Here is a 19742-nt window from a genome sequence, read left to right as displayed (position 1 = left end):
TGAGGGAGACATTGTCCCGTGAGTCTGTTCTCACTTCTGCAGAGGGTTGCCTGCAGTCCTTACCATTTCCTGGGTGTGACAGCAGACCTCCAATCTCTGCCTCTGTCCCCACATGGCCTTCTGTCTACGCGTCTGTCCTAATTTCCCCCTTAGGGACACTGGTCGTTTGATTTGGGCCTGTGCTAAGGCAGCGTGACCGCAGCGTGACCGCAGCTTGAGTGCATCTGCTGAGTCCCTGTTTCCAAATCAGGTCACATTCGCAGGTTCTGGGTGGATATGCCTTTTTCTTAGGGGTTGCTGTTCCACCCAGTACAACCACATTTCATGGATGTACAGTAATTTAAGAAACCACATAGTAATATTCTCTACCAAGTAATTCCACTTAAATAGAGGTAATTAAGTTCAGAAGCATTGCATGGGGCCGTGGGATAAGGTTCAAGCTCTCTTAACAGTTGCTTCATTTTAATCAAAATGAGAGATTTATTGTCCTTAATTTGAGAGAACACTTTAAGTGACCTTTGGTTGCCATATTTTGCTGAGAATTCTGACTTCCCTATTTGGAAAATGCAGGTAAATTTCAAAACATATATTCAGAAGAAAAATAAGTAATTAATGAAATGAGTACCAAAAAAAGGGGAAGGGATTTAAAAATATTTTTTGTTATTGAAACATGAATAATGAACATTTTTTTCTTGTAAACCAGTCTCATTATTTAGAGACCCAGTAGACTTGCTGAGAATAATCCGTATATCAACACTAATTTATTTGAGAAAAATATTTAGTATATATTCCTGCACTGCAAATCAGCTAGGTCTCTCACTGGCTTTCTTTTTTACTTATTATATTACCTTTGCAAGCCATCATATGATTAACTTATGACACATCCCACTGTCACATAAAGTGAAATGCCCCAATTTCAATAAAAGCTTTTTACTTTGTCTTCACAAAGGACTACTAGGGTGGGTTTCTCTCAGAGTTTGTTTCTGTCGTGAAACGAAGTTAATACAGGGCTAATCCAGTTTTTTGGCCAGGGATTTTTATACTGCTTCAGTTCTAATTCACTAAGTATTTACTACAATATAAGGAGTGGATTTGAGGTAATTTAGTTAAGTTTTAAAAATAGGGCCAAGGGAGACTAGACAATCAGAGTCTAACTATAGCGAATGTAGTATTTCATGTGCGAGGCGCTCATAAGCCTTTTATAATTACTGCTACTTTTCATTTTCTGCTGTTCTTGTAAATTGTAATCTTCGTTTGTGACCCCTCTTGTTTGCAAATGTTAAGTTACAGAAGTTTCACTGACAACTCCTATATACATCAAAAAGACCTGCAAATAAGAAACAGCAGTTCCTAATTTGCCAGGTAATTGAAATACAGTACTTTCCCCTTAGAGGAATACAGATGTTCAGCCCAGGGAAAGCGGGGGCTTTTCAGGGCATCTCATTTGTGACTACACCTTGTAATTGCAAGGAACGAACATTATTCGAAATGTCACTGAAATCGTTCTTCATTTTTACCCCTTAAAAAAGTGACGTTGTTTGGATTTTTTTTTCATTCTTTCTGTTAACAAAATATTTAAAACCTTTGGTGTTTGAAATACCAAAGAAGCTATTTAGAGGTTTGCAGAAGAGTCGAAGGAACTCTAAATAAAGCAGTGAGCTGGGGCCATAAACCTTGCGTGCCTTCTATGTCGGGGTCCCTAGATCTGCCGCCAGGTTTGGTAATTCACCAGGACTCAAGGTTGTTATAATCACGGTTACAGTTTATTATAGTGAAAGACAGATGGCAAAATCAGCAAAGGGAAAAGTTTCATGGGGTGAATTCTGGAAACCCACACACACGCTTCCAAGAGTGGTCTCCCAGAGAAGTTGCCCAAGGCAACTTCTTAATTCCTCCCGTAGCGTGTTGGGCCAACATGTGCTAGGGATGCTCATGAGAGACTCACTGCCCAGGGCTGTCACGGGGGGCCAGCTGTGTGGGTACCCGTCTTGCCCAGCACGTACCCGTCTTCCAGACTCCCAGAGGAAAACTGGGGGGGGGGGGGTGTCAGTATAAACCATATGGTTGGTACAAACCATGTAGGCACAGTAGACCACTCTTACATTTAGGGAAGATTTCATGTCATTGTCGGGTTCAGTTTATCAGCTGTGTCCCCATAGGCCAGCCAAGACCTGATCCTGGAAGCAGACCTTTCTCGGGCCTGCAGTCTCAGGCCTGCTACATGTGTTGGTTCTTCTCTTCACGCCTCCATTCCGTCCCTTCACACAGTCTGTTGGCTCTACTTTCAAATTCCATCCGGAGTTCAATCACCCTTCACTTTGTCCATCACCACTACCCTAGTGTAAACTGTCATCCTCCCTGGACTCTTGCATTCATTTCAGGATTTATTTCTGGGCTTATTACTCACTGCCCCTCTACAGTTTGTTCTTCCAAGAGCAGCCAGACAGATTCTTTTAAAACAAAATTCAGATCATGTCACTCCATTGCTTGTGTGGCTTCTGATGTGACTCAGGTGTGATGTGCCCTCTGAGCCGCTTTGTTGCGCGAGGTTCTCATACACTCTGCTCCACCCGCCGGCTTCCTGCTGTCCGTCCAGCACACTAAGTCCTCAAGCCTTTGCAGTGACGCTGCCTAGAAAGTGGTCCCTCTGGCCAATGCCTCAAGGCTTCTTCCCTCTCTTTCTTCAAGTCTCTGCTTAAAATTTAAAAAAGCACCCTCACCTCCATCTCCCCACAGCCTGCTCGGCATTTATCCGCCCACATAGTCTGCATCAGTTTGCTTTCTCTGCGTCTGGTCTGTTTCTTCTTCCTGGAATGTACCCTCTGTGAAAGGAGATTGTTTATTTTCATGACTGCGCCACCCGGTGCCTTGAACAGTGCAGCCCGTCTTGAGCACTCGATACCCATTCTTGAGTAGGTTAGTGAAAAACTAAGTACAGATCTCAACTTAGAAAGTTAAAGGCTCAGGCGAGGTTGTCAGCACAGCTTGAATGAAGTAAGTCCCCGCGAGCGGTTCCGAATAACAGGGATGACTTTGTACAGAGAGGAAGCAAAGGGCTTGATGGCTCCTGTTTGGTGGGTTCAGTACCAAACTGGTACTTTCATGATCAGCTAAAAATACCCCAGGCCAGTTCTTGGCTAAGTGGAGGAAATAGTTGAGAGCACCGAGGAGAAGATTAGGGATGAATTGAAATTAAGAAAACAGCTCAGCATAAAACCCCCCACGTTCTATGACACCCCATTGCAGGTGAGCTTGCAGGGCCAATGTTTGCTTCTTGCTGGACGTGATCACAGAGTAGAGGGAATATTGCCTCCTGTATGTTGCCTGTGGGTTTTTTCTTTTCAAAGCATCTGGCCCTGTGATCTCTCAGGGTCTTGACAATAACGTAGTGTCAGGTGCTACAGTGTATGGTGTATGTATTGTTTCCTCTTTAAACACATAGATCAGTGGACACACAAGGAGCTTAAAGAATGCCCCGGGGGGAACGTGTTAGTTTAGGGACAGACTTGGCCATAAATGACAGGTTTCTGCCTTATGCTCCGTCTGTTTTTCCACTGCTGTGCATGCCTTCCTAATATCACACGCGATTCCTCTGATATGATTGTAGCTGTGAACGGATGGGATGCGGTTGGACGGTGATGACGTGATGCTTCCGGGTTATTTCCGTTTCATTGGAGGCTGAGGAGAGATGTGATTTTCAGTGAGACACGTACACCCACGATACTAGCCACGTTCCCTTCCATTGTTGCCTCCCTGACCAATTCCCCATCAAAATCTGTGGCCAAGGTGGAGGCTATAGGGAGTCGAGGTTATGATAACTAAGGCTTTTACTTCATCAGGACTCACAGCAGGTAAAAAGTGTACCTGGTCCAGTACTTGGATAAAAATACCCAGGCTCCTTTGACTTGGGTAGCGGGTGAATGGATCCAGAATTGTGTATCTATAACTGATACGCATTAAAAGTGCCCTTGACATCTGTAAATAAAGGGCTTCCACTAATGGCAAAGCAGTAAGTTAAATTCAGCTTGCTTTGGTCTCAAGTGATTCCTGTCTCACTTGCTTCATTGCTTCTTGCTTTCCCCATAAGTCATGTTTAATAAACAGAAGGAAGGGGCCGCTGAGAGAAGGCTAATTGAGAAAAAAAGATGCTACATGTGACCATTATTATATTCTTACACAAACGCACAAGGAAAGGCATTCCATGCACATATTTCTTCTCTGTTGAGAGTGTTCAGGCTGTGCTCATAATACACGGAACAGTCCACATCTGTTATTTGGTGCATTTGTAGATTCAGCCTTTAGGAGAGAACTCCTTGTCTATTTTCTCATCTGAGACCTAGGTTACAGGCCAGAGAGAGAAGGTTAAGAGTGAAAAGCTTTCCTTTCTCATTCCATCTGGTCCAGCCAAAGGGGTAAGAAAGGGTGTGAGCCGCTGTTACCGTAGATTGTCAGGTTGCGGTTTCTATGGTGACCGACTTTTGCTCTCATTTGGTAGCTAAATACAGCAGCAATACAAAACTCGTAGCTGAGTTTGGCCTTCAAGTACTGGGATCCTTGGATTCTCCCAGAATTTGCTCGAGGCCACCTATGTAGGGCCAGAACTTAATTTCTTGAGCATGACATTCCCTGTCCCACCTGGCAGGGTGTCTGATACCAAATAATTTAGCAGTAAGTGTTTGTGTGACTCTTGGTTGCTATTTCCTTCTCACCAACTGAAACCCCAGTGGTTCTTTGAAAGAGAGTCTGTCTTAGACAGTAGGTCATGTTGTGACTGGACGGGTGGCTCGACCCTTGTATCCTGCTGGTGTTGCTGACCTGACTTCTGAGTTTCTGCCCAGCAGCTGGTCCCAGGCTGGCTTACCTCCAGCTCTGGCCCCGAACACCCAGACCTGGGAGCTTGCCCTCTGCCATTCCCTCGTTTGTCCTTCTCATCTCTTTAAAGACTTGGAGAGGTTTGTTAAAGTCTCTCGGGGATGGTGAATCGCAGAGATGTTCAGTTTGTGTCATGCCCATCCTTTGCCACTTTCAGGAACCAGAGGAGGGGCTTGTTTGTGTTGTTTTTCATGTGCTCTGGGTTCTTGAACTGCAGCCCACGCATTACGTTAACTCAGAAAGCGCCACAGGGACATCATGTTTTTATGCATGTTGGAAAAAATCTGGTGAGACCTGCTAAAGAGGGCAACTTTGGTCCAACAGTAAAGGTAACGATGAAAATCGCAAAGGCCAGATGTATAAAGAGTTCACTCAACAATGGCTTGATTTCAGGGCCCCCTACACTGCTGCCTGCATCTGCTAGATAGCGACTTGCTTTTAATTCTAAACACTAAGAATTTAAAAATACAGTCCACTCTTAGTTATCTGAGCTGTGAGTTATCCTTCCCAAATGGCTTCTGTTGGCCGCTGATTATTCCGGCTCTCTCCAGTTCCTGGGTTTCAGGGAAAGCAAGATAATATTTGCATGAACTTCATGTCATGGGTGTTGGGATACGAGGAGGGGACATCGATCTCTTATTTATGAAGCAGATGCATTTCAAAGTGATTGTCATAGAATATTTTAATTTCTTCTAGATTTTCCATGCTACTCACCATTAGTTAGAATAATTAAGAATTGATCATAATTCTTTTTTCTGTGGATGATTTGATAATAAATGATTGTATAGTTGTATGGAGGCAGGGTTTTTTTTCCCCTCAAAACACGGACAGATTATTTTTTTTTGTAGGTTAGGTCGTACTTTTTTTTTCTTTAAGATTTTTTCTTTTTTGATGTGGACCATTTTTTTTTTGTCTTTATTTTTTGTTACAATATCACTTCTGTTTTATGTTTTGGTATTCTGGCCACGAGGCATGTGGGATCTTAGCTCCCCGACCAGGGATTGAATATGCACCCCCTGCATTGGAAGGCGAAGTCCTAACCACTGGACTACCAGGGAGGTCCCCTAGGTCGTACTTTTAATCTCCATTTTTTCTTTCATGGATAGGCAGTTGTAAATTGCAGGATCTCAAGTAGGCAGATGGATGTAAAGAGAAGTTTAAGTTCATTCTGTCTACAGAGGTTTAAAATCTAATGGAAAATGAGGACCACATATGATGGGGCCCCAGCTACTGAACCTTCCGCATATTCCCTCCTGCCTGAGAAAGGCCTCCTGGTGCAGAGGTTTGTGTGAGCTTCGGGTGTAAATGAAAGTGTGGGAATCCTTCCGTCCTGCAAGTTCTCTCTTTCCTTCCGTGGGCAGCCAGTGTACAATGAATTTCCGTGTCGATGGCACAAAGTCAAGGATAAGGTGAAACTCTGCCCCCTGTTTCTTCTCCAACTCCATTTATAACCAGAAGAACCCACATAAACAAATCAGATAACCTTTTTTTTTTGAACTGAAATTTTTATCGAGATAATTGTACATTCACATGCAGTTGTAAGACATAATACAGAGAGACCCCATATACCTACTCTTCACCCAGTTTTCCCCAATGGTGACATCTTGGAAAAAAAACACAGTTTTGCAGCCAGGATATTGACATTGATACAATCCATGATCTTACTCAGATGGCCCCAGTTTTACATGTGTTCATTTGTGTGTGTGTCCTTTTTAAAAATTTTTTCTTTTATTTTATTAAAAAATTTTTTTGAAGTATGGTTGATTTACAGTGTTTCAGGTGTACAGCAAAGTGATTCAGTTATACATATATATTCTTTTTCAGAGTCTTTTCCGCTATAAGTTATTACAAGATATTGAATATGGTTCCCTGTGCTGTACAGTAGGTCCTTGTTGTTTACCTGTTTTATATACAGTAGTGTGTATATGTTAATCCCAAACTCCTAATTTATCCCTGCCCCCTTTCCCCTTTGGTAACCGTAAGTTTGTTATCTATGTCTGTGAGTCTGTTTCAACAAATCACATAAACTTTTACATGAATAGATAGTGTTCTGTGTTTAACATTAAATAAAAGGAATGGATGAGTTTAGAACAGTAGAAACTTGACTTAAAGCCCCCCCAGTATTTAAGAACATGTCATGCTTGGAGTCGGTGGAGAGATTTCCAGATTCCAACAGAATTACTTTTTGCCTAATTATCTTGATTGTGCTCAGATTAAGCACAAGCATACATGGCACACGTAACGCGCCTTTGCAAAGGAATTTGGAACATTTGATCATTTCCCTTGTGGTTTTGTACAAGTTAGTCCACTTGCTGGACCTTGGTTGTTTCTGAGCTTCCAGGGCTCCTGGGAGACTTCAGGTCCATCAGCCAGGGGGGTGGTGAGCAGGGCGTGGCCGACGCGTCACAATTCCTCATTCTCCTGTAGTAAGTTACACACCTTTGGGATATCTTTGGAATATACAGTATATTAACGTGCTCAGACCCTTCAGGATAGCGTACAGAATAAAAACGCAAATAAAGCCGTGAAGACTTCACCTGGACGCCCACATCATCCTCCAGTGGAAAGTCATTGCAGCGATGTGGACCATCACTTCAGTTGTTGAGCCCAGGCAGGACGGAAGAAATGGTACCAGCCACTCCCCACACTTAATCTCGTTATCCTCACGATAACCCAACATGCAGGTATTATTAGTCTTCCTGTAACTTGAGGAAAATCAGAGAAGCTGATCTGTCCTACCTCACACAGAGCCTACGGTGGAAGCAGGACCCAAATTCAAATGTTAACCGACTTTAGGCTTAACTGTATCTAAATCAGTGGTTCTCAACGGGGGAGGATCTGGCAGTTCTCTCAGTGTCTGGGGGCATTTTGATGATGACACAGAGCTGGGAGAGATGCTCCTGGCATCTGTGGGTAGAAGCTGGAGATGGACGGAACATGCTATGTGCACAGGACAGCCCCTACTAACAAGGCATCAGTTGCCCCAGGATGCCAGCAGTGCCCAGGTGGAGAAACCCTGGCTAGAGACTGGGTGCTTTTCTTACCAGGAGGTAGGTTGACCCATGGAAGGCAAGGGCAGCCGGGATTTGAGGACGATTCCTGAGATTTTCACTGTTCTTAGATCTGTGCCGGGCTGGCTGGCAGTTGGCACTTTCCCATTGGGAATCTTCTCCACCTGTGGCAGAAAGAACGCAGATGGACGTAAGCCCCTGTGTTTCAGTAGCTCCTGCTGTGTCCAGAAAGGGCAGGACACAGAGTCAACCTTGCCCATCACTGACTCTTCATTCTCCCTCTGAAAGCTGGATTCCACATGCGGGGAGACAGTTCAGGGCCATTGGCCTTGTTTCCATGACAACAGTTGAGTTGCATTGAGGGCTCTCAGTAGAAGGGGACACCCAGCAATAATTCTGTCAACGGCATCTGGCAGTGGTGTGTGAGGCTGGGGAAAAGCTAACCCCCAGAGCCCCGACTGTGGTTTTCTTTAGCCCACAGCCCTCAGGCTGGACACGTGTGGAGATACCCTAGCTCATTAGGAGAGAAGTAACTAAGCTTAAGAAGAGACAGTGTAATCACTGTTTACCTGTACCCACAGCATAGGCTCTGTTTTTTTCTCATAGTGGTGCTGTAAGTAAGGTTGAATTTCTTGCCACTTACAATGCTTTTATGGTGCATAAGTATTAATGAAAGGCATCCTCATTGCCTGTTTTTTTTTTTTTTTGGCGGTACGTGGGCCTCTCACTGTTGTGGCCTCTCGCGTTGCGGAGCACAGGCTCCGGACGCACAGGCTCAGCGGCCACGGCTCACGGGCCCAGCCGCTCCGCGGCACGTGGGATCTTCCCGGACCAGGGCACGAACCCGTGTCCCCTGCATCGGCAGGCGGACTCTCAACCACTGCGCCACCAGGGAAGCCCTGCCCCTGTTGTTTTAAAACAACCAGTGTACCAGTTTTTGGACTTACTGTGGAAATAATCCTGCTATAATCACGTGTTATGAATTCTTGTGGTTCAGGTTGAAGTATATAGTACTTCATTTTCTCATGACTATTTTTTAACTTGATTAAATGCAGGACTAGTTGATAAAATTGCTGTTTACAGCTGTAAGTAAAAAAATGGAAATGCTTATTAGTGTTCAGCTTATAGATGTTTTATTACCTTTTTGTTATAAATATTTCATTGGCTGAGTTTAATTCAGTGCAATGGAATTGAAATATAGTAATGCTATTGATTTAATAAATGCTGGCATCCTAATGTACATTTTTAGATGAAACTAATATAATGAGGGTAATTATCTAATGAACATGTGAGCACTAGGTCTTTCGTAAAACAAAAAGAGGAACAGTATGATGAACTGCATTGGATTTTTTTTTTTTAGCCTAACGTAGCATGCTGATATGAATAAAGGAATTAAAGCCTAGGTCATTATATATTGATTTGAATGTAGTACTAAGTAAAACCTTCCTCTGACTTTCCTGAAGCCTGTTCTTGGAAATTATGCAAATTATTTGAAGCCTTTGAAAAGATGCCTATGCAATGTTTGAGGTCCCTGCGGACCAAAAACTGGCATGTTGGAACTGAAAAAATTATATGGTGCAGTGTTTTTGTGTAGGATGCACTCAGAGATTTTAGTACTTTAAAAAAATGTGGAGGGGTGTTGAATTGCATTATCAGGTTTTTTTGTCCATTTTTTTTCATATCAACATAAGCAAAAAGAAAGAACCGGAGGATTAAAGATTGAGGATCAGATGACCTACTATTAGGGAAATTCCTGGAGCATTTGATTGTGGAACTCAGGCTGTAAGAATTAGGTTTCTGCACAGGAAATGAGGCACTGCTTTTCTTACATGAAAATCCTCACCAAATGCATTTTAATTGTGTTGTGTTAATTAGTTTGAACTCCCTCTCCCCTGTGCCACATTCTTCATATTTTTATATCGTGTGGGGTGTATTTATCCAATGAAGTAGGGCTGGCAAGAAGCATCAGCTGTCTTGGGAGTCTGCGATCAGCACATACTAAATTGTAACAGCGTAATTGGCAATGCTTCTAACCTCTAAAGTAGACGGAGGGCAGTGAGTTAAGATCCAGGAGGCATTTGAGAGATGAGTTGAACCTAAGATGATCGAATGTTCTTTCTTTTTCCTTGTCTTCTGTCTCTCAATTAGTAATACCTTCTCCTCCTTCCATAGATTAATACTCTGTCACTTATCTGTTTCGTAGAGAACCTCAGTTTTGTAAAGAACCTTCATCATTCTGCCAATGACCAATATTAAGGCAGCTCTGTACAGTCGTGTTTCTAAAATAGTGATGCTTGATTCTTCCAGAGTTAGGTTGTGCTTTCTTCCCAGGGCTGGTAGTCCCTTCAGAGGCACTTAGGGGACCAGTGAGTACCTGGGGATGCTCTGAGGTTGTCTGATGTCCTCTGTCTCACAGTTGAAATAAAGTGGGACACCAGCCAAACTGTAAAGGCAGAACAACCAGATATATTGTGTTTTGTCCAGACTTCTTTTGCCAGCGTTGTACTTGTATTTATCACATCTCTGTCATTTTCTAACTAAATTTCAAGCTTCTCGATGTCGGGAACCACATCCTCCTCTTTTTTTTCTTCATTTGGTTCACAGGTTAGTGCTTAACATAGAGTATTGAAAAATACCACTGGCAGGTTGAGACTCATGGGGACTTTGCAGCTGGGGATGTTTGCTAGATGAACCACATTTATCAGGTAAACCCGTCTGGGTTAACATTGATAATGTTATGAGAGATAGGTATCGGTGATGGATAACTTGTAGAGCATCACAGGCATTTACTGGACACATTTTGTAAATCTTTGTGGCTTAAAGAACACGAAAGCAGTTAGTAAAAAATATAATGGTTCATTGTTGATAAAGGCTGATTGACTTTATATATAAACATTGGGAGGTAATTTTAGTGTCAAAATTTTCTCTCTGATGGCTTTTTCATAAACCATTGAAAAGTGCTGTGAATTGACAGCAGAAATTGGAGGTTTTCAATAAGTGGTCGGTATTAATAGCTGTCACTTTTTAACTTGGCAATATCTGTCTTTGAGAGCATCTTAGGAGCTTATAGGTTATAAGGGTTTTGTTTGTTTGTTTGTTTACCATTAGCAATAAAAAACGCAAAGATCCATTTTGGTCTTTGCTTCCCAGTCTGTGCCATAACCTGATAACTAATCACACACAACTAGGTAATCTGATGGCTAGATCATGTACTTAGTGTCAGACCACATGGATTTGAGTCCTGGCTCCTCTTGTTAGCTGTGTGTTCTTGCTTAGGTAACTTAACTTCTCTGTGCCTTAGTTTCCTCTCTAAGATGGATCCTACCCCATAGTCTGTTGTGAGGGGAAAATAATAATACAAGGAAAGTGCTCACAAGTATTTACAGTGTGTTCATTGCTGTTCCTCTTTCTACCGGCTTGAATATTATAAACCAAACCAAGCTACTCTCAGTGCAGTCAGTGTATCTTAGTAGGAGTGAGTGAAAGCTCCGGGGGGTCAGGAGAGAAGAAAGCTGATGAAATTCGTGTGGATTACGGAAGTTGATGTGTATATAATCTCTTTTACATTGTCATTCGACTGAAAATAAGGTTCCCTGAAGAGCAGTTGTTAAGGTAGGCTAGTAAGACAGTCCTCCAATAAAATGAATGGTATTTTTACTTCTGATCAATTTAAAACTACTTCAGGGCAAAAATAAAATGTGTAGCCATGAATGTAGATGGGAGTGACATTGCCAGCCTGTCTTAAGGAGTTTTTCTGTAAACAGTTTAACTGGACTCCAGTTCGTTTGAATAAACAGTATTTCATGAATGTGACAGGCACATTTGTAAATGTCCTGAGGATTTACTGCTTACTCCTGATCTCAGGGATAACATCATTCTTGATCCAATAATTTAGAGGTGTGAAGGATTCTCTAGAGCTTTGCAAAGGCCAGAATGTATCTTTCAACCCACAGTGAATTTCCCATCATCTCTCAGTAGATAATCGGTTTTGTGAATCATTTCAGGAACCAGGAACTCTCTCTCTGTCTCTCTGTCTCTGTCTCTGTCTCCCTCTCCCCACTTAGAATTGAGAATGATTAGCTGGTGTTTGTAAATGAATGCATGTACTCTGACTGCATTAACAGCCTGAAGTAAATGGTCTAGTAGCGATAAATTTGTTTTTCAGTGAGAATATCTTATATACTATGTACCCTTTCTTATATACTAATATGGATGTACATTTATACACACAAAGAGCTCAGATGGTCTGTGTATTGGCTTATCTAGAAATTAAGTGGTGTTGAATTTTTTATCATAAAAATCTCTGTTTGTTCGGAGTGCTGGACGACTCCTTTTGCCTCTGAAATCAGACTTAAAAGCCTCAATCCAGTATCTTAAGACCCAGTCTCCCTAACTAAATTTATACTTCCACCTTCTCAGAATCTTTTCTTTGTCATTCTAAGTCTCATGCTTTTTATATTCAAAATTAAGTTTCACTCCTTTAAATCCCTGGACTGCCATCATCTTGGTGGTTATAATTTTTTAAAGCTACAAGTAAAAATAGTGTTTGTTCTGAAATTTTTTCTAAACCTGGATCTTCCATAGCTGTTCTTCATGTCTTTTCCTTCTCCCTTTTGACAAATGCAGTTTTTGTGTGTATTCTGTGCATCACCTAGTGGCATGGTGTGTGGAACCCCAGTGGTTTCTAATGAATGCCGAACGAACGAACGAATGAATGAATGATAGAATATAGAATCAGAATGGATGTCAAGAAATCTAGTTTTTGATGTTTCTCCAGCTTAATTCAATAATTATTTCTTGGCATCTTTCTTGGATGAACTGCATAACGTAAATGAGAGGGTTTGGCATTGACTGGAAAATATTGCATGTACTACATGGCTAACAGTCATGTGTTTTAAAGATTTCCAGTGACCAGAAATCTAATGGGCAAGCCCTTTTAGAAAATACTGCCCTTCCTCTCGAGTTCAAAGTTTCTGGCATTACCATTCATGAATAACATAAATATTGGAGTAGCAGATTTATAATCATAATCAAACTCATAATCATTATGGGTCTTTGCTCTTGGATTTAAAAAATTTTCATTTTGTTGACTTGCTTTTGAAACTGGTGGGACTTGTACACATTATTACCAGTTTTCTTTTTTTTTTTCCCTTTTAAATGCTGATGAAAAAGTGACCTTAAGAAAGTGGAAGTTAGGGCTGGGGATAAAGGGATGTATTGTATAGTTTTCAAGTTCCTTTCTGAAATTTGGAGAGGTTTAATAAGGTATAACAGGATAGATATGGATATTTGAGACCAAAATATAAAAAACCAATGTGTGTATGCAGCTACCTCTCAAAATGTCCGGCTTCTTTTTCAGTATATTAAACAAGAGAGTTTAAGAGTTTTCACATAGTTTGGAACAAAAACAGATGCATTTCCACAAGTAAGAAATTTGTGTGCTTACAACTGAAACTTAGTAGAAGTAATTTAAGGTGTAGGAAATCTGAGCCATGATTCACAAGGGAAAACTTGTTTCTAAAACTTCGTTCACTAAGCATTATTTTTAAACTGTTTAATGTTTTAATGTCATCAGGACAGAACATTGTCAACAATATTTTAATTGTTTAAAAATATGTCATTAACATTTTATTTTCACCCCATATGTGGCCATGGATGATTTTGAGGTGGGTGGTATTTCTTATGTATGAGCAGAGGGAGAGATTCTCAGAGGTTGACAAGGGAGCGCAGGGACATCTATAAAATAGTAAGAAAATGTGTGGTATCTGCACAAAGTGATCCCCTCTTAACCTAGAGGTACTGTTTGATGCAGGGTGCCCTGGAATCATTAATGATAAGCATTTATAACAGAGTCCACAGCCTTGAAAAGAGAAAGTTATCTGGGGACCAGATTGCTGTCCTGAGCTTGTATGCTTTATTTCTAAGGAAAGGCAGGTCCCACTAGACAACTGTGAATCAAGCAAGGCAGCAGGTAAAGCACAATCATTAGTGTAGGGTTCCTGGGGGCTTTAGGGTTTCCAGCCCAGCATTGGGAGCTGTGATTGAGCAACCTTCTGGCAGAGATATGAGATGGCTGTAGACTTGGCTAAAGACTTCAAGTCAGTGGTCAAGGTCACACTGAGAGCCTGGGATATAGAAAGTGCCTGGGGGTTATGGGTCAACCCTACTTAGAAAGCTGGCTCTACTCAGAGTGCAGAGGGAGGGACAAAAGTGTGTGGGTCAAAGAGTGGGCACACAGCCTGAAATCAAGAGGGGATTTGGACGGTGGGTAGACCAGAAGCCCAGAATGCTGTCAGGACAGCCCTATGGCAGAAGCAAAGGGAGAAGCAAACGGGAGAGCAGGTGAGAGATCAAAATTGCAAGCAGAGCCCTAGTGTTAGAGGCAGCCAGGGAACAGGCACGGGTTTCCTGTTATTGGTGAACTGCATCTCAAGAACGTTTAGCCTTGTAGCTGTGAGTAGTGGGAGAGACACTGCAGCAAGGAAGGACATTGCTAGCAGAGGGAAATAGAAGAACTTCCGTGAAACTAGTACATTCATCTTGCCCGTTTATCATAGCTACACATGTCATCGGTGCCTGAGGACATTTATGTAATACCAAACAGTATCATAACGACTGCTTGATAAACTTGTTGAGTACATTCAGGCAACGTTTTATAGTATGTCTTAATTTTAGAATAATTCCTCTTTTCAGAAGGTTAAAGGCTTTTGTGCCTAAAATGGAAAAAATATTTATCTGCAAAATCCACTTATGTGATTCAGTTCTTACTGATAGATACTGGGGTGTGTTGATGTTTGCTGAGAGCATTAACTTTTAATCTTTTCTTTCAGTCATTTTGGGTTTCCTACTTTTGTATTAACACCTGTGGTTTCTGGCTCTGCCTTGGTGTTTGGGGTGATGTGTGTTGATTTGCATTAAATCTCTATGCTGTTTCTTTTGATTCCTTTTCCAAGCCACCTTTAAAAGTAAATGCTTTATTTTCAGTAATAAAAAAAGGAAATCATCTCCTGTACCTAAGAATATTTTTTAATCAAGTGATGATTGTTAAGTTCAATGAGTTTTTGTCATGTAAGTCCTTGCCCACGGAGCACATCACCTTCCTCGTTCTGATCAACCCCCTCCCTGCACGAGGTACCCTGTGCTCCAGCCAGACCCAGCATTTATCGCTCACCCACCGGGTACAGAGACTTGCAGGCAGCTGTGGCCACGTGAGAAATGACATGTGGTTCTGTAGGCATTTACATTCTGTACCTGCTTTGGTAAAGCAAAGCGGTGGTGGTGAGTTTAATAAGTGGATCTGGTGTCATACACTGTCCTGTTCTGATCAGCTTTTGTGGGAGGAGCAGGCACAGCCCTGTGGGCTCTGCACGGTCCTCAGAGTTGGGTGTGTTTAGAATGGCATCCTTGAATTAATGAAAAATCCACTTTAGGTTCCACATAGAGGCAATATCGTATGATATTTGTCTTTGTCTGACTTACTTCACTTAGTATGATCATGTCTGAGTCCATCCATGTTGCTGCAAATGACATTATTTCATTTTTTTATGGATGAGTAATATTCCATCGTGTATATATATATATATATACACACACACTCACCATATTTATGAAAGAGAAATATAGTCACAGACATAGAAAACAAACTTAGGGTTACCAGAGTGGGGGGTGGACAAATTAAAAGTTTGGGATTAAAATATACACACAACTGTATGTAAAATAGATAACCAACAAGGACCTACTATGTAGCACAGGGAGCTCTACTCAATATCTTGTAATAACCTATAATGGAAAAAAAATCTGAAAAAGAATATATGTATGCATGTATAACTGAATCACTTTGCTGTACACCTGAAACTTAACATCGTAAATCAACTATATTTCAATAAAATTTTTTTAAAAATCCACTTTACATTGGCAGATAAAAGAAAGTCATAGATTCCCAGATATTTTTGTACTTCTCACCCAATTGATGGATTTAGAAACAGGAGGATTTACTTGCAGCTATTATTTCCTCAGGGACAGGCTGCAGAGACATTTATTTATCCACTACTGTTTATACAGACTGTGAGTTATGAGGTGACCTTCATCTCTGCAAGATAAATCCTGGTGTCCAGAGTCCCGCCAGCCTCATCTGTTGCTGTGTAGCTGAAGTGGTTATTGAAATTTGTTTTCTTGAGAAGGCAGGAAAGCTCCACTCACACACATAAGGTTGCTGTGAATTGTCTATAAAACTGCCAGGCACCTATTAAACAGGGGGTGTAGCTCATCTTTATAGAGCGGGAGACGGGTTCTGATTGGGTACAGGGCTGTTTTGGAGTCTTCTCTACCCACATGTCCAAGGACCAGTATCAGTACCAGTAACTGATAACTTCAGTGCTCTTCAACACAGAAGACAAGCTGTATCCCCCAAAAGATCCTCCCCGAAGCCTGCGAAGTAACTCCAGGAGCAAGAGGCCATGTTTTCTGAGGAGGCCCCTGCCGTGTTTTAGATGACTGATTGCTTCTATTACTCTGCCGAGCTCTCCTGATGGCCCCTAGGAAGATCAAAGCTGTGCGGTGTGAATTTTTTTTTGCTTAGTATACGTTTAAGCCTGGCCACCAAGGCTTGTTTCTCCCTTGGAAAAGCAATTTAGCCTGCAGAAAATAATTAAATCCGTGATATCTGGCCATAATTAGAAATCTGGAATGGGGGAGGGTTAATGATTTCAATCCGATTTCAGTCGCCCACTAAAACGATCAAGGAAAGCATCCAGACACTTACTGAATTAGCTTACAATACCATTGCGTTTAATATTTTCGTCCTTTTCCCCGTAGGACCATGCAGATTTGAGAAGCCATTTTTTCACAGTTGGGATGAAGCTAGAAACAGTGAACGTGAGGGAGCCCTTTCACATCTGTCCTGCATCAGTGACCAAGGTGAGGTCCCTCCCTTGCTTTTCACCTCCATCTCCGTAGTGGATCCAGTAAGTCTTTCTACTCCAAGCCAACCAGAGGAAATAGGCTCGTGTGGGGATCTGTGGTGACGCAAGTAAACCCAAGGAGGAGGGCGTCCTCTCCCGTACAGTGCTGTCTCAAGCTCCCTTTTTATCACTGATATCCGAGTGAGTGTGATCCGATGCCTCCTCTTGCAGTGGGTGGGGTGAACTTCGCTTGTCCTCCGATAGTACAGGATGCAGACGCTCGTGTCCTGCAGAGACTTGGAGGAAGATTCAGATGCTCAACTGTGAGTTCACAGCAGTGAACTCAGCCACTGAATAGGTGGCACCTTCTGTTACTAACCACAGTGACATGGAAACTGCCATTTGTCCCTGTGCTCGTGAGAAGAAACCGCTGATGAGTTTGTAATCTTTGTAATAGTAACTTGCTTCTCCTGCTGCACTGATCATATTTCATATGATCTATTTTGCAAATACTTGGAAATGGTGAAAAGCAAGTTCCCATCTCCAGGGGATTAGCACCTCGCTTCCTTTCTCTCATCTGCTTTCACTGACTAAAGGAAAAGTCATACGTCTAAGATTCGTAGATTTTAAATGAAAGTACCGTTTCACGCAAAGACATTTTTATTATGGCCTTATAGTCTTTTAAGATTATAATCTCCCTTCCACATCAAAGAAATCTCAACGAAGTTACCTATTATAACGTACAAAGTATGTGTTTCTACCTTAAAAATATATATATGTATATGCATACATACACACACACATACCATTTATGTCCTGTTAATGGCGCGAGAAACCAACAAACTACGATTCTTAGCCAACATGTGTTTTACTTAACGGCCTTCTGTGCATTTCCTGGGGTTCAAAGTCAATTCCATTTTAATTTCTTTTTCTGAAGGAGACGGGATTGTTAATGTGGTGATTAATAGTATGAAGTTATTTGAGTCATGCTTTTTTATTTATGATTTTATTGAAGATTTGGTAAAATTTGAGAAATACAGTGGTGATCATGTATTACAGAATATGGGAAATGGTTATAATGAAACGTCCTTTTGTTCTCTGCTAAAGATTTTTTTCTTTAGTGAACATAAATTATTTTGTAACTGTTAAAGCAATTTATTTAAAGGATAGCTGCGTAGAACAAATAATGACTTAGGCTTTGAATGATCATCTCGGGTTGAAGCACATGCTCTCGCTGTTCATACACCATTCATTTATAACCTTTTTATTTGAAATGGCTTTTAGGGTTCTTATTGTGTGTTCTGGTAGTTGGCACATTTTTCCAAAACTAAGGAGAGATACCTTGTTGAACCCCGGCTGGAATTCCTCTTTGTTCCAAGCAGGTGATTCGGTAATGCCAGCTGCCCATTTATCTGGGTATGTGTCATCCTCTTCTCATTCTAATAGGCCGTGGTGTCATCTTCACCTGGTGTTTATAAAATAAACCGAGCCAAGGTGCAGTCTGTCAGTGGTCGACTCTCACATTTTTCTACCTTTAGATAATTGCAATACATAATGTTAGAATGTGACATCCTAATTACCATCAGTTTCAGCCCAGATATCTTCATCTCATTAAACAGACTTCCAGGGACAGTAGTTTGGTTTTCACAAAAAAGAATCTTCTCTCTAAATACATGTCATTAGAGGTTGGGGGTGAGGAGGTATTTTCTCTGGTTTTTAAGTCACTTTTCATTTTATTTTTTCTTACCCTTTGTACCTAAGATAAAATACTTAAGTCGGCCTTCCCTGGTGGCGCAGTGGTTGAGAGTCCACCTGCCGATGCAGGGGACACGGGTTCGTGCCCGGGTCCAGGAGGATCCCACATGCCGCGGAGCAGCTGGGCCCGTGAGCCATGGCCGCTGAGCCTGTGCGTCCGGAGCCTGTGCTCCGCAACGGGAGAGGCCACAAAAAAAATACTTGAGTCATTCTGTTTCACATTTATCCTTCCTTCTTCCTTCTCTTACTGGCCGTGTACTGCTGCCTCTTAGAACTTGGGTCGGCACCTCCCCAGGCACAGGACTCACCTACAGGTCATGAAGTAGTAGAATATTCTTAATGTAGAAGCTGTTTATAATTAAATTTATTTCTCTTAACATTGGAAAAGGTTTTAGAATATTACGTTTGAGACTATAACACACTGTGCTGTGAAGTACTCATCCTAATGAAAATTTCGTTTTTATCTTCCTTGGGGCTTTTCTTCATGGCGCAACTGTTGAGGAAATAAATAACAAATAGACAAGAAGACAGAGAAGCACATAGCAGATTCAGTGTTAAGTGACCAACCTTTGGCCCTACAGGGGGACTATGTTGGCGTGATGGGGCGAATACCGTCTGTGTACGTGAGATGCGTGGTTTAGACAAAGTTTCCTGGAATTTTACACGTGTTGGGTTCTGTTTCTAGGTCTGCTCGGTGTGAGCTGCATGGTCTTGGGCAAGTTGGCTAACTGCTCTGGGCTTTGATTCTGAGGCCTGTGGTTCTGGACCAGATGGACCAGTGTCTCTGAACCGTTTGGGACCATGAACCCTGATGGATTTGAGGGAACTTAATTTAGCTTTTCCTCTGAAATGTGTGCACGGGAATGTGCATTTTAATAGGCTTGGAGGTTCCTTGGTGCCTGTTCTTACACAGTTCAGTTTTGCTAAGGCATCCTGCCTCCAGAACTATATGATACATCTCTGTGTGAGTATGTGTGTGCGTGTATGCATGAGGGTCTAGATCACATTAATTTAACAAATACTTAGTGAGCATTTGTAGGCACTGTTCTGGATGCTGGAAACATAAAGTCCCTGCTCTTACAGAGCTTATATTTTGATGGGGGGAGAGACAGACAATAAATAAAATTAATAAGGAAATAAAGTATGTTAAATGCTAAGGAGAAAGGGGCATCAAGGAAGGGACCTCTAGGGTGTTGGAGTGGAA

At 41.8% G+C, this 19742-nt stretch overlaps 1 protein-coding gene across 1 annotated transcript in view; it reads left to right on the top strand.

The window, feature by feature from the left end:
• Window positions 1-19742, top strand: part of SFMBT2 (Scm like with four mbt domains 2) — a 187389-nt gene that overhangs the window by 93926 nt on the left and 73721 nt on the right. The window contains exon 7 of the mRNA XM_065871843.1: window positions 16698-16799. Within this exon, the coding sequence (XP_065727915.1) occupies window positions 16698-16799 (102 nt within the window). The remainder of the gene's footprint in view (window positions 1-16697; window positions 16800-19742) is intronic.

This window comes from Phocoena phocoena, chromosome 2 (genome assembly GCF_963924675.1).
Source record: "Phocoena phocoena chromosome 2, mPhoPho1.1, whole genome shotgun sequence".
In the NCBI taxonomy this organism is placed as follows: domain Eukaryota; kingdom Metazoa; phylum Chordata; class Mammalia; order Artiodactyla; family Phocoenidae; genus Phocoena; species Phocoena phocoena.
Note: the sequence above shows the minus strand (reverse complement) of the source record. Positions and strands in the feature narration are given on the sequence as shown.